This window comes from Pundamilia nyererei, unplaced genomic scaffold, assembly GCF_000239375.1.
Source record: "Pundamilia nyererei isolate P.nyererei 1_Seehausen unplaced genomic scaffold, PunNye1.0 scaffold00090, whole genome shotgun sequence".
NCBI classification, from domain to species: domain Eukaryota; kingdom Metazoa; phylum Chordata; class Actinopteri; order Cichliformes; family Cichlidae; genus Pundamilia; species Pundamilia nyererei.
The window spans coordinates 521,667-535,250 of record NW_005187491.1 but is presented as its reverse complement, the minus strand read 5'-3'; the positions used below and the strand labels follow the sequence as shown (position 1 = coordinate 535,250).

The window sequence follows — 13,584 nt, the reverse complement described above, 5'->3', positions numbered from 1 at the left end:
ACACACACACACACACACACACACACACACACACACACACACACACACTTACTTCCATACACTTAGGGCTCGGTCTTTATTGAATTTGGAGGTATGCAGCTTTTCTTCCCTCCTAATATAAATCTGTATTTACAATTTAGAGTAGTTAAATTTAAGGTTCTGCCAAAATGTATATGTAACAAACAATTAATGGCTTCTCTTCCTTCAGGAGATGATCACTCTCACTGACATAAATGCAGTTATGAATGGTTGCTCTCTGCCCTGCCTACTCCATGCATTGCAATGACTCAGACATAGAGACTGTTTGGCGACCCTGCTGGCAACCTCTGGCTGCTAAGGAAAAAATGTGCAAGGTTGGAGAGAGGTTGCTTGAGGCTGATGGCTTTCACCAGGTCAAATCAGTTGCAAACCTTCTTGTGGTTGTTGTGGTTGCTAGTGGATCACTGTGGTTTCCTCTAGTTTGCATGAAAGATGTATGGGCTTCCTAAGTTTCAGTACTGCCTAAGCTGTAATGAAACTTGAGAAAGTGTGATACAAAATAAAAGTTGTGCCCTTTGAAGTACGTTGGTTCCAGTAGAAAGGCACAACTTTGGCTTTTGTGGCAAACATTTTCCATTTCTTTGTGCTCCAGGTGATAAAAGAGCAACATTATTAATCAATATACTGACCTGGTTTTCATAAAACTTAATGTTCTGTCATTTGACACTATTATTATGAATATTAAAATTATTTTACCTCTCTGTTTGATTTGTAGCATTAAAGGAAGAATTTCTGTCTTATCCTTGTTCTGGACTTTTGCTGTTTCCAAAGTTAGTTCCAAACTCTGATGATCAATTTCCTCTTGTACCAGGAAATGTCAAAACTCAGAAAATACTTACATGACCTCTGCACAGGACTCTTTCTGGACAGTTCTACATGTCCAGAAAGAGTCCTGTGTGGCAGTGCTGGTCGAGGGGGGGGGGTGCATCCGGGCTCCAGTGTCACTCATATATGGAAACATAGCGGAGGGGGTTGGCTCCTTAGTTGGTCCAGAGTACCTGCTAATTGCCCTGTGGGTATCGGACACACACATATGCACACACAGAAGATCTATTGTGTGTGTCCGGGTGAGGTAGAGAGCTGTAATGCGGCCAGGAGTGGATGTGGCTGACAGACTGACTGACAGGCGGGTCGCCATGACGATCCTTTATCGTGAAACGAGTCAGTTCATCGCCGTCATTCTTTTCATCGTCCTCGTCTATCTGTCTGTCCATCTCCATGTCTTTTTCCACTCTCTCATCAGCTCTTCCTCCCCTCCCTCACCCTCTGGTTGGCTCCCTCAGTTTTTTTTTTTGTGTAACAGCAGCACAGTCACATTTTGCTGTTACAAAATTTCATCTACCGCAACCTATGAGTATCTGCTGTTTGATTTCATCTCAGCATTGCATGGAAAGGAAACAGAACTCAGTTTTGCCTCAGGCAATAATGAAAAATAGTTGTCTGAAGATATTCAAGACTGGCCTTGTGCTTAAACATGAACACAACTGATAAAAGTTGCTTGACGCACGGCAACCCACGAGCCACATCTTGTCATAAAACTCACAAATAACTCAATAATTAAAAGAAATTGTGGCATATTTTTCCCAAATCTTCCTCCGCAGAGCCACAGACCCAAATTCCAACATTCAGCAGGCATTAGTGTCTTTTTTGCTGTGTTGTATGGGTAGAGGGTTTCACGCATGTTTTGTTTTAACATTTTATTTTTTATCAACCATGATTTTGCTCTCTTACCTTCACGAAGGTTTTTAATTGTCCACAGTCTTTCATTTATGTCACAGTTGCATGTGCAGGTATTGTTATCGTGCACTATTTTTTTTTAATGTTATTCAGGATTTTGCAGAATTTCCCAGATTTCTTTTTGTCTTTTTCTATATCCATGTGATCCGAATAAGAACAGGAAACGAGACTGTGTATTTCTGCTGATTAGAAATAGTTATGTGAGAAAGTAAATAAATCTCACTTGAGACCTCAGTGGAAACACTATTAAAAAGACAAATGTTCATACAAAATGATACGGTGATTATTTCCCTAAAAAGCTGTAGAGGGGAGCTTTGAAGAGCTGGAACAAAGTAGTTCCTCATTTTTCAGTGAACTCAGATCAGACTAAATACATCAGCTGTTTTTACACATGAACTCGGTACAATTTCTGCAGATTCAAGTCAGCATGTGTAACAGACAGCAGGAGATTTACCCGCGTCAGATGTGCTCTCACTTCTGGAAACGCTCTGGCAGGGTAAAGTCTGATTGGTGTCCGGTTCTCACATGCAGCTGCTCCAGGTAGTGTTTAAAAACATTCAGAGCTGTAGTGCCCGTGTGAAACAGCTTTTGTTATTCTCATGCTGTTGGAATGTAATGTGAGTATCACAGCAAACATGCCTCCATTCCTTCACCAAATCAAACATCATCATTCAGAAGGTCAAACATGAGAGGTACGTGCACTGCATTCATTGATTAAACAAACATTTCGCTTGAGCTGCGTGTAAAAGTTCAGGGTGTGGAGTTTTATACCCAGTAGCTGTGATCGATCTGAGAGAAAGGTCAGGGGTCATTTCCTGTCAGTGTCTCCTCTCAAACAGTAGCTGATCGATACAGGAGGGGTGAGGTTTACCTGATAAGACAGATCCTTGCTGATACCACTAAAACAAAACCAGTATGTGTTACTTTTCAATCTACAGGGTGGGCCATTTATATGGATACACCGTAATAACATGGGAACGGTTGGTGATATTAAAGTCCTGTTTGTGGCACATTAGTATATGTGAGGGGGCAAACTCCTCAAGATGGGTGGTGACCATGGTGGCCATTTAGAAGTCGGCCATCTTGGATACAACTTTTGTTTTTTTTTGTTTTTTAATAGGAAGAGGGCCATGTGACACATCAAACTTACTGGTAATGTCACAAGAAAAACAAGAAGTTTCAACGTAACTTTATTCTTTCATGAGTTATTTACAAGTTTGTCTTTGTTCACAGCCATTGACATGTCGAAGAGGTTAACACCTGAGGAGCGGATCGAAATTGTGTTGATATCTGGTGAACACAGTAACCGGGTCATTGCAGCAGATTTCAATGCAAGACATCTTCCATGCTACAGTTAGCAAACTGCTTGCTAAGTTTCGTGAAACTGGTTCAGTGTTGATGTCACTGGAGAGTGGCATTAGTCGAACGTCCCTTCGGCGGATATTAGCTACTCACAAATGGCACCCTTACAAACTCCAGCTACTGCAGCATCTCAACGAGGATGACCCAGATCGGTGCACAGAATTTGCAGAATGGGCAAAACAAAAATTGGAACAGGACCAGATTTTGTTCATGAGGCAAACTTTTATGTGAATGGTGAAGTTAACAAAGAAAACCACCGCTATTAGTCTGACACTAACCCACATTGGATGGATTCCTCCAAGACTGTTGGAACAACAAAAGTGATGGTTTGGTGTGGTATATGGGGTACAACGATAGTGGGTCCATTCTTCATCAATGGAAACCTCAAGGCCACTGGATATTTGAAATTGCTACATGATGATGTGTTTCCCTCTTTCTGCACTGAAGCTGGCACGTTCCCTGAGTTTTTCCAGCAAGATGGTGCACCACCACATTATGGGTGCCAGGTCCGAGCATTCCTAGATGAACAGTTTCCTGGAAAGTGGATTGGTCGTCGTGGGCCAGTTGAATGGCTCGCAAGGTCTCCTGATCTGACCCCCTTAAACTTTTATCTTTGGGGTCATCTGAAGGCAATTGTCTATGGTGTGAAGATACGAGATGTGCAGCACCTGAAACTACGGATACTGGATGCCTGTGCTGGCATTTCTCCTGCGGTGTTGCTATCAGTGTGTGAAGAGTGGGAGAAGAGGGTTGCATTGACAATCCAACACAATGGGCAGCACATTGAACACATTTTATAAGTTGTCAGAAACTTGTAAATAACTCATGAAAGAATAAAGTTACATTGAAACCAAGCACACCATTGTTTTTCTTGTGTCATTACCAATAAGTTTGATGTGTCACACGGCCCTCTTCCTATTGAAAAAACAAAAGTTGTATCCAAGATGGCCGACTTCTAAATGGCCACCATGGTCACCACCCATCTTGAGGAGTTTGCCCCCTCACGTATACTAATGTGCCACAAACAGGACTTTAATATCACCAACCATTCCCATTTTATTATGGCCCACCCTGTATAAATAAATATAAAACTAAATAGCTAAAATCCCCAAAGCTGCTAAAGTGAATGTGTTAAACTCAGTGGTTATAAAGGTGGAATGTGCTGTACATTTCACGTTGGACCAATCTATAAAAATGCCACTTCACTTAAAGACATGCCAGTACACTCAGCCTGCCACTCCATCCTCTATTACAACCAGCCGGGCCACAGAAGCAGGACTGTCATGCTGAGCTCTTTCCTGTCAGAAAGATCAACCCGTGGAAACAGTTTTGAAAACATCAGCGTCTTTCCACGGCTGTCTCGACCCCAAAAGTACCGTGTCTCCTTCTGTCTGTGGGAGGTTGCGACTGGTCTGTTTTGTAGGAAAGGTGAAAGGTCACAGTGGCAAAGGCTGTTAAGTTTTGTGAGGTCGGAAGGGTGTAGAATCCAAGGGCTTAAGTAGGCCATTAATTCGAGAGCTTCTTTTCCTGTGCTGTAGCACCTGACAAAACCTGATCTCTTCCTCCACAGTGGTGTCTGAGGAAAAGCAGAAAAAAGAAAGGTGAGGAATTTCAGAAAGAGGCTTTGACTTTTGATGGATTCAACACATTAGTGGAAATGATTAAAACACAAAAAAAGATATGATAGATATATTTAGCCGAGAGTGGCTTGTTAAATAAAAAATAAAAAAAAGATTTTCAAATGCTGAAGAAAAGTGATGGAGCTAGGTAGAAAGGCAGGGTTTGATTGATGAGGAGATAGAAGAAGAAGAAGACTAATGAGGGGAAGCAAAGCTGAACACAAACATTGTCGCCTCCTAGTGGAACGCCAACCCTGTTGGCACAGCTCAGGACTATTTGTCCATTCGAGAAATCTTTAATGTTCATAAAAAAGTGAAGAACTGAGAAGTATTTACATTTTGTTCACTTTTAATAACTTAAGTGTCAAAAGTGATCATCAAAACTATTTTCCAAGTCAAAAAGATTAATGACAAAAAACATCTTCCAATGGAGTACATGACCCGTAGTCACACTATGTTTTAAACTGTACTAATAAAAGATTATTGGCCTTCATGGACATAGACAAAAAAAAAAATAAGGAAAATATTCTAGAAGAACGTAGTTTTCACAGGTTATTTAAACTGACAATAATGCTGATGGTGCACACCTTACTGGACCTTTCTATGTCATGCCTCGTGATCAGCATGTTTTTGATCAACAGTGTTCATTTACCACAATTTAAAGATCTGCACACAAATGTGTTCACTGTAAATTAGTTCAAGTGGAAGCCCTTGTAGTAGCATGTGTACAGAGAGAAACACAAACACAAAGCCATTATCACGCTCACTTTCTCTTTGTCTGACACACACACTTATGAGCATACCAGAGCTTTATCCCCCTCCACATGTCGAGGGGGTCGTCACTCTCCAACAGACGGTCGTCCAGTTGGCCAGCAATGGTGCCGTGGTGGTATGTCGAGTGTTCATAAGGTGTGGTGACCTGCTGTGACCTTTGACCTCATGACAAGACGGGTAGTGGTGGAGGAGGCCTACTAACACCACTTTCTGCTAATGAATGACTAAAGAGAGAGAGAGAGAGAAGGACATGACCTTGGAGGCTTTTGACCAAACTGTGAGATTTTAACGAAATCTTTCTATGTTTCTTTATTTGTTCCATTTTATTTTTGATTGCATTTTGGCAAACATCGTGTATATTTTACCCAACGGCAGTTTTTTGCATTTTTTTGCTGCTGTTGTTTGCCATCATAATCAAAGTCTGAAGCATCTCTTCATATGTTTTTATTTCCTTCCATGCTGCCTGTGCTGAGATCATTCTGTACCATAGAAACCAAATGTCATCCAAGACTTTTTGTGGATGTAAAAAAGTGCATTGTGCACTTTCCTGTTTTGTGTGGCTGCATGATTAGTGATTCTCCAGGTTTTTTAGTCTGTGATGAAAATGTGCTCTTCTGGTTCCTTGCAGTACTTAAATACTAGGAAAACAGCAGCAAGCTGAGTGGAAATGCCATTTCCATTTCTCCTAATGCATTCATGACTTTACTTCAGGTTATGAACTTCTTTGTTTTTGTTGGAAAACCTGCACACAAGTCCAACCCTTGAAATGAACAGATAGCAAATTGCTTCCCTTGCTTTTGTTTGCTGCTTTTATTTTCAAGTGGTAAGGCCGAGCAGGACCTTCTGGATTAAGAACTGGTATATATGAAGGCTTTAACATATGGCTATTTTCATTCTCCCCTCATGACATATGGATGTGGGTGTTCTATTCGCTGCAGATCAGTATAGAAATCAAGGTGATCACTCGGAACAACATTGTTATTTTGCAGTGACCAACCCTCTAAGGGAGGGGTGTCAAATATAATGGCTGGGGACATAAAGTGTGAAGATGGGCATAAATTTTGGACTTTTAACTGTATTTTAATCTGTTGTATATTTCAAATCCCAAATCATGCATTGGTTGTTTTTTTAGTTTTGTGCTGCCTGATATTTGTTTCAGTGTTTAAAGCTGAAACTCTTTGACTGACTGACTGATTTGGTAAGGCCTGTTGCTCAGAGGTAAAACGCACATGTTTTTGTTCATTCACCATTGTGAATGACTGTTTTCTGTGATGTTCATCTGGGAAATCTCTCACCTCTGGTTTAAGATCAGGGCTGGGTTTATGGGTAAATGATGTTTTGACTGCTACGAGCCTACAAGTGTAGAAGAAATCCCACATCTAATCTGGGTGGATAAAACACACTGATTTGCCAGGGACACGGAGCAAAAAGAAAAAAGTAATTAAGCCTAATCCACTGTCATTTAACTGTTGTATTCTCAAATCAACTTTTCCAGAATAAAGACGTGACGTTTGTCTTTCTTCCGCCCCTCTTTGTCTCTTTTCTTTCATGTGTTTCTCCTTGTCCTTCTAGCCTCTTTTACATCCTCTGTCCCTCTTTTCCATCTCCATTTCTCTCCTCCCTGCTCTTATGTCATGACATCATCTGTCCTCAGTGTGGTTGGGGTTTAGTTGGAGCACTGCAGCTATATTAAACCACACTGATATATTTTCGCCCTCCTTTGATCCGTTCTCGTTAGAGCCGCCCGCCACAGTGCTTACAGAGCCACGGGACCTGCCAGCCTCCACTTTATGAACCCTCACAGTGTGTAAAATAAAACACACGCAGCATGTGGATAAAATCTGCAATAAAAGCTGGGTGTGAAAGTAGAGTGAATTTTTAAAAAGCGCTGATTCTGTCCAGTCCTGCGGTGCAGTTATTGGTGATGACGGATACAGTGTGCAGTGTTTCTGAAGGTGACAGGAGGATTGTTGAACTGGTGTGAAAATTCTCAGCTAAACTGTGAAGACTGAGGCACTTTGTTATGTAGGAACTTTACCTGCAGCCTTTTCACATTAGATGAAGTTGACAGCAGAGAACGGAGATGGTATATTAGGTAAAGAGTGGTCCTAAACCACATACACACAAAAAATATTTATATTACAATTATCCTGAGTTTTAGCTTTACTCATTCCATGAGCATGTCTAGATGGATGAAAGTGTTGACCTTTAAAGACTGAAATATCAAAGCAATGTAAGATGGATGGCAGCGAAAAATCAGAAGTGTTAACAGGATAAATAATTCCTGGTTTTAGGGGCGGTTGATTTAAAAAGGATAAAATAATCCAAGACACATGTTGAGGTCACAAATTTAGTCACTTTCACTTTATGATTTCAGAGTTAGTCAACGGGCTTAGGGTATAAAAGACACACTGCTGACTCTATATTCATTCAATTTTGATACCTTAAACAATGCACGTGTTCACCGTCAGGAATTGTAAAGCCGAGATATTTTGGTACTTGTGGGAAAAAAAAAACAGTTTGCCAGTAATAATCACGCCTTGGATTTTGGCAAGTACATTATTTATATTTCTCCTTAATCTTCTTCAGCAAATTTAACATTTGAATCCTTGACTTTATGACGGTATTATATCCCATTTTAATTTCCACAGAGAGAAATAACAGCCAGAGAAATCTGTGAGAAAGTAAAAATTGGGATGAAAGTAAAAGGAGAAAAATGTTGGAAAAATATAACCCTGGGTGTTGTTTTCTTCTCTCTGTCTCTTTTGCAGGATGGTAAAGCAGACTGTAAACAGGAGAAATGTCCACTTGTCTCAGAGGACTGTGCTCTGGTGGTGAAACAGACTGGAGCTTGCTGTGAAAGGTGTAAAGGTAAGACAAGCAAGTGGACAGAGGTCAGGCGACAATAAGAGAATACCTGTGCGCCTTTGCTTTTTTATATTTATTGTAAAGCTATGTATGCCTGTAGGTCCTCTGTACTAATGGGAGACACTGGAAATATAGAGATGCTAATCTCACGCACACACAGACCCTTCGGGGACTACTTTATCTCACCGTATCCTAACAGCGAGGCCTATATTAGGAGAGCATGTGAGAGTAAAGCTTCATTATTTACCTCACATAAAAGCCACATATACACAGTTGCACTACAAGGAGACTGTGCTGCTGCTGAAGGGGTTCACTGCTGGGTTTACAGCCCACAAAAATACAGTTGTTTTTATGAGGCAGGAACTCCTCTATATACCTTCCTTCTTCATCCTCTGTGTAAGGTTTTAGTCACTTCACATCAGCCTAATTAAACTGGGCATTTTAACAAAAACCCTTTCCGTGCACATTTATGTACTACATTTAAGACAAACAGATACATGCATTCAGGCTAAAACAGAGACATAATGCTGAAGCAATCATCAAACCTAAATTCCAACTGCACACTGTAGCTAAATAAATATATCATTTACAATTGTGAGCTCTGACTTGTTGTATTTTTTGCCCTCTTTAGAATTAAAAGATCTGTATTGGACAAAGTAAGCCACTGTAGCTGATTTTTGCATAGCTGTAGAGCTTCAACATCCAGCAAGTATAAAAGGAACCGAATCTTTAGTTCCCACTGTACTGGCTTAGACACTTAACCTCTATAAAAACCCAAAAGGGGACCCTTAAACAAAGTCTGCACTACGATGGCTTCCCTTACTTTTTCTGTGCTTATGAAGCTCATGTGGCTCTGCGGAAATACATAAACTGTCACACCTACCTCCCAGCTCTCGGCAGGGAGGGGGCCCTTTTGTTTGCGGTTCGCCATTTTACGACACGGCACTTCGTTAAGAGAGACAGAACATGCTCGACTCGGACATGGAAAGCCCCACGTCACCACAGCAGTCGGTGTTAGTTTTAGTTGTGTGGTTAAGTTGTAGCCACTGTGACCAAATTTAGGACTGCTTTGTGTCTTTGCTTTTTAAAACACACTAATTCCTAGATGTCATATCACCATTTTCTCACTTTTATGAAATCATGCCGACAGTTAAAGAGAATCACAGCTTGACTGCATCAGTTTATTGGGAACAGCTTTATAAAGCGGCTTTAATTAAGGCGTTTATATATGCAGCAGTGTAATAGCAAGTGCACTTGAGATTGAAAAATACGTATTTTTAGGAGTATAGCTGTCAGAACTTCCTCGGCAGCCTCACCAAACAAACACAACTGTCACCAGGTTTTGACTAAAGCACAGTCATGTAAAATAGAAAGTTTCCACAGGACTTTAAACATTCTCTTCAGCGGGGATACCCTTACTGCTAGCAGCCAGTCAGTGATAATCAAATGCAGTTGATCAACTGATCATCATCACTTTACTGGTTCGGAGCATTCAGGTGTGTGTTAACACAATGCCACAGCCTTCCCAGGACTGGATGGTTCAGGAAATCCTTCCCACCATCTTATCGTACAATTCAAGACTTCTGCAACACTGTTCTTTGGACAGATGAGACCAAAGTGGAGAGCCATAATCCACAGGGCAACAGTTGGCTAACACCAGAAAAGAGAATATCAGCACAAAAACCTCATACCAACTGTCGAGCACAGTGGTCAAGGGGCAATGTTTTAGGTTTTTTTTTTCAGCCACAGGGACCAAAGCTTCTGAGTCACAGCATGGACTGTGTTTTTCACATGAGTGTTCTTCTACATATTGGTATACAAATGCAAAAGTGCTTCTGTCTGACAGCCGTCATATTTATGCAGTATATTAACAGTTTGAGTGTTTTGCCAGGGTATTGGTCTCTGTGGGTTCTTGTACTCGTACTAATAAAATATATACTGTACATCTTCCTGCTGCAGTATTACAGTATCACAGGGTTTAGTTTACACTGAGGAAAGTAGATCAATGGGTGTGATCAGGTTTCATTGTATGGAAAGTTCTATATTGATCTGAACCCACTTTCTGCAAATGGGATGAAATGAATAGGCTATTCATTTAGAGTTGAATAGACAACTGCTGACAGCTCAGAGGGCGACTCATCCAAGTATATGAGGAAGAGATCAGTGTGTACACACTGAATTTAACATTAAACTGAAAGAGAGTTTAAATATTCACATCATATAATCAGATGTGGTTATTTTTAGACTCGAGACTTTAAATTAGATTTAAGTCACAAAAATGAAGACTTGACTTTGACCTCACACAGCTGTAATATTTGACCTCCTTGATATTTTAATGCATCTTACAATGAAAACTTAGATGAAACTTTGGCTACCAACAACAAAGAGAGGGGAAAGAAACAATATATAAAGCTAATTGAAACATGTCTACCAGATGTTTTTAGTCACTTCCGTGAGCTTTGGCCAAGATTAGAACACAATTTATTTTTCTACATTAGAAATGACAGCGCTTTAAACATATGAACATTTTGCAGGGCTGTAGTCATAATTATGATTACTGCTTTCTCATTTTCCAATCTAAAATCTAAGTTTTCAGATTAAGAAAATTTTCTTTGCATGGCAGAAAAATTAAAGCATTTGCAGAAATTGAAAATGTATGCTTTCTGTTTCCCAAAAAATGAATTCACAGAAACATTGGCAGGAAAGTGAATGTTCCTCCAGTAGGTCATTTGCATGGATAGTTTGCATTTCTACACTGGGACCAACATTCTGGGAGATTAAAAAAGTTATCTTTACTATCTGAAGGATGGCAGTCTTAAATTCTCTTTGTCAAAATAACAAATTGGAAAAAAGTTTGGTCATTTGCCATAAAATGACTTTGGCTTCTCCATGCCGTCTTCTCGGCCACAAGCTACAAGTGAAATGCGTCTGAAGTTGTAGGTATTTTAGAAATTACACATCCTTGAAATTTAGAAACTACTTGAAACACAATTAGAGCAACTGAGCTCTTGACATTGTTCCTGTTCCCCAGCTTCTCCCTTGTCTTGCAAGTTAAGGTTATATTTTTCTCTCCCAGGTTGTACGTTAGATGGATGCTCCTATAACAGTTCAGTATCCTGGACCACCTCCACGAAACCCTGCATAACAAGACGTTGTCAGGTGTGTATATGCGCTGACTGACCAAGCTGCACTGTTAGCAGATGAGAGGTAATGGAAGCAAAGCTCGGGCTTCGAGTTGAAAGCACTGATCCCAAATCAGATGTGAAAAACACACAGACATGTTGTTAGCAAGAAGGCATAATGCTAGAAGAGTGAAGGATGGGAAAAAAAGGAAAAGGGTTGGGAAAAGGAAAAGGCAGGGAAGTAAACAAAGACACTGAAGGAAAGAAAGTGAGTAGTCATGGAAGAAAACAAAACAAGTATGAGAACTGAGGGATGGAAGAAAGGAAATAAGCCAGAAAGATTAAGAAGAAATGTGGAGTAAGCACGAACAGGTCTGGAAAACTGCTCAAAAGAGGTATGGATAAAAAAAGGAACAGGCAGCACTGGACAGAAGGAATTCAGGTAAGTAGGAAAAACATAGTGAGGAGGAACAGAATCAAATAGAGGAAGCAGAAGCAGAGGAAAGATATATGTATAGCAAGAAAAGGAAGGCAATATGGTGGAACAATAAGCTTTAAAGTAGCATTAACATGTTACTTATTTTTTTTTTTTTTTTTTAAAGTAACATGTTACTTATAAAGATGCACAAACTGAAGAAAATATTTTTCACTTGGTTGTGACAGGAAGGTGTCATCACTGAAGCAGAAGTTCAGTGTGTCATCCACTGCAAAAACTCCAAAAACCACCCAAAGAAGTGCTGCCCCACCTGCCCCGGTGAGTATGAATTTTAACACAAGTGTAGCCTGGAAACATTTGGGGGTTCAGTTTTATTTCTACTGTACATGCATAGATTCTGTTTATTCATTTTCTTTATATCCACATTAGTGGAGTTAAGGTTTAATTTAATTCAGTTAAATTCAATTTAATTTATACAGCACCAAATCAAAACAACAGTCACCTCAAAGCACTTTATATTGTAAGGTAGACCCCACAATAATACATACAGAGATAAACCCAACAATCATATGACCCCCTATGAACAAGCACTTTGGTGACAGTGGGAAGGAAAAACTCCTGTTTAACAGGAAGAAACCTCCGGCAGAACCAGGCTCAGGGAGAGGCGGCCGTTTGGCTGAAAGGAAACCCAGAAATGAAATATTTATAGATATTAAACAGGAACTGATAACAAGCTTAATAGTTAAGATAAAGTAAAACAAATTCAGGATGTGCTCAGCAATTTCAGAAGGTCGAAGCCAGGGGCGCTACATTTATGTCATATCTCTTTGTCTCTTTTTCTTTCTCTTTCTGGAAATGTATTAACTAGCATTAAGCCCAAAGCTTCCTGTAGTTGATGAGGAAAATGTAAACAATAGTTATGAATTTCTCTTAGCTCTCTGGTCAAAAAAGAAGAGGAACATCGTGCAGTTTGTTGTGATTTTGAACTACATTTTATTTGACCTGAAGAATGGGAGAGAAAAAGATTAGAGTTGATGAAACAGGATCTTTTATCTTATTTCATAATAGAGTTTTTATTTATTTATGAGATATGACAAATTCCACTTATGTTGAAATTGGGAGTAACATTTTTGGACTTGCCAATGTGCGCAAACAGTCAACATACTTGCACTGCAGTTTTTTGAATTCTGACTTAATGTGTATTTCTTCTGCTGGTAGAAGGATCTGTGTCTGTGGCTGTTGTCTATATTTAAATCACTTTAAAAGTGCAGTAATAAAAGCTTCAGGTGAAGAGGCAAAAGATTTGTGTGAACATGAGTGGATTAAAAAATAATTTGTTTGGTGTAACGTATTTCCCTGCAGGTTGTATCTTTGAGGGTCGTCTGTATAAAGAGAATCAGGAGTTCAGTCCAGAAGGGAAACCTTGCATCAAGTGTACCTGCACTGTGAGTACACATACCCTCTACTTACACCCCCCTCTGAGCAAAGCAGGGGCTCTGTCCCACCAGTTGGTTAGTGTTGGACTCTCCTGGGAGTCACAAATTTTTGGTTGGAACAACATCCCTTTCCTTGGTTTTTCCCCCATAACTTCTTTGCTCTCTCTCACTCTCTCTCTCTCTCTCTCTCT

The 13,584-nt window shown here is 40.0% G+C and overlaps 1 protein-coding gene across 1 annotated transcript in view; it reads left to right on the top strand.

Annotated features, from left to right (window-relative positions):
* bmper (BMP binding endothelial regulator) overlaps positions 1 to 13,584 on the top strand; it is a 32,774-nt gene that overhangs the window by 8,223 nt on the left and 10,967 nt on the right. Inside the window, exons 4-7 of the mRNA XM_005739183.1 lie at positions 8,303 to 8,402; positions 11,476 to 11,558; positions 12,185 to 12,275; positions 13,320 to 13,402. Of these exons, the coding sequence (XP_005739240.1) occupies positions 8,303 to 8,402; positions 11,476 to 11,558; positions 12,185 to 12,275; positions 13,320 to 13,402 (357 nt within the window). The remainder of the gene's footprint in view (positions 1 to 8,302; positions 8,403 to 11,475; positions 11,559 to 12,184; positions 12,276 to 13,319; positions 13,403 to 13,584) is intronic.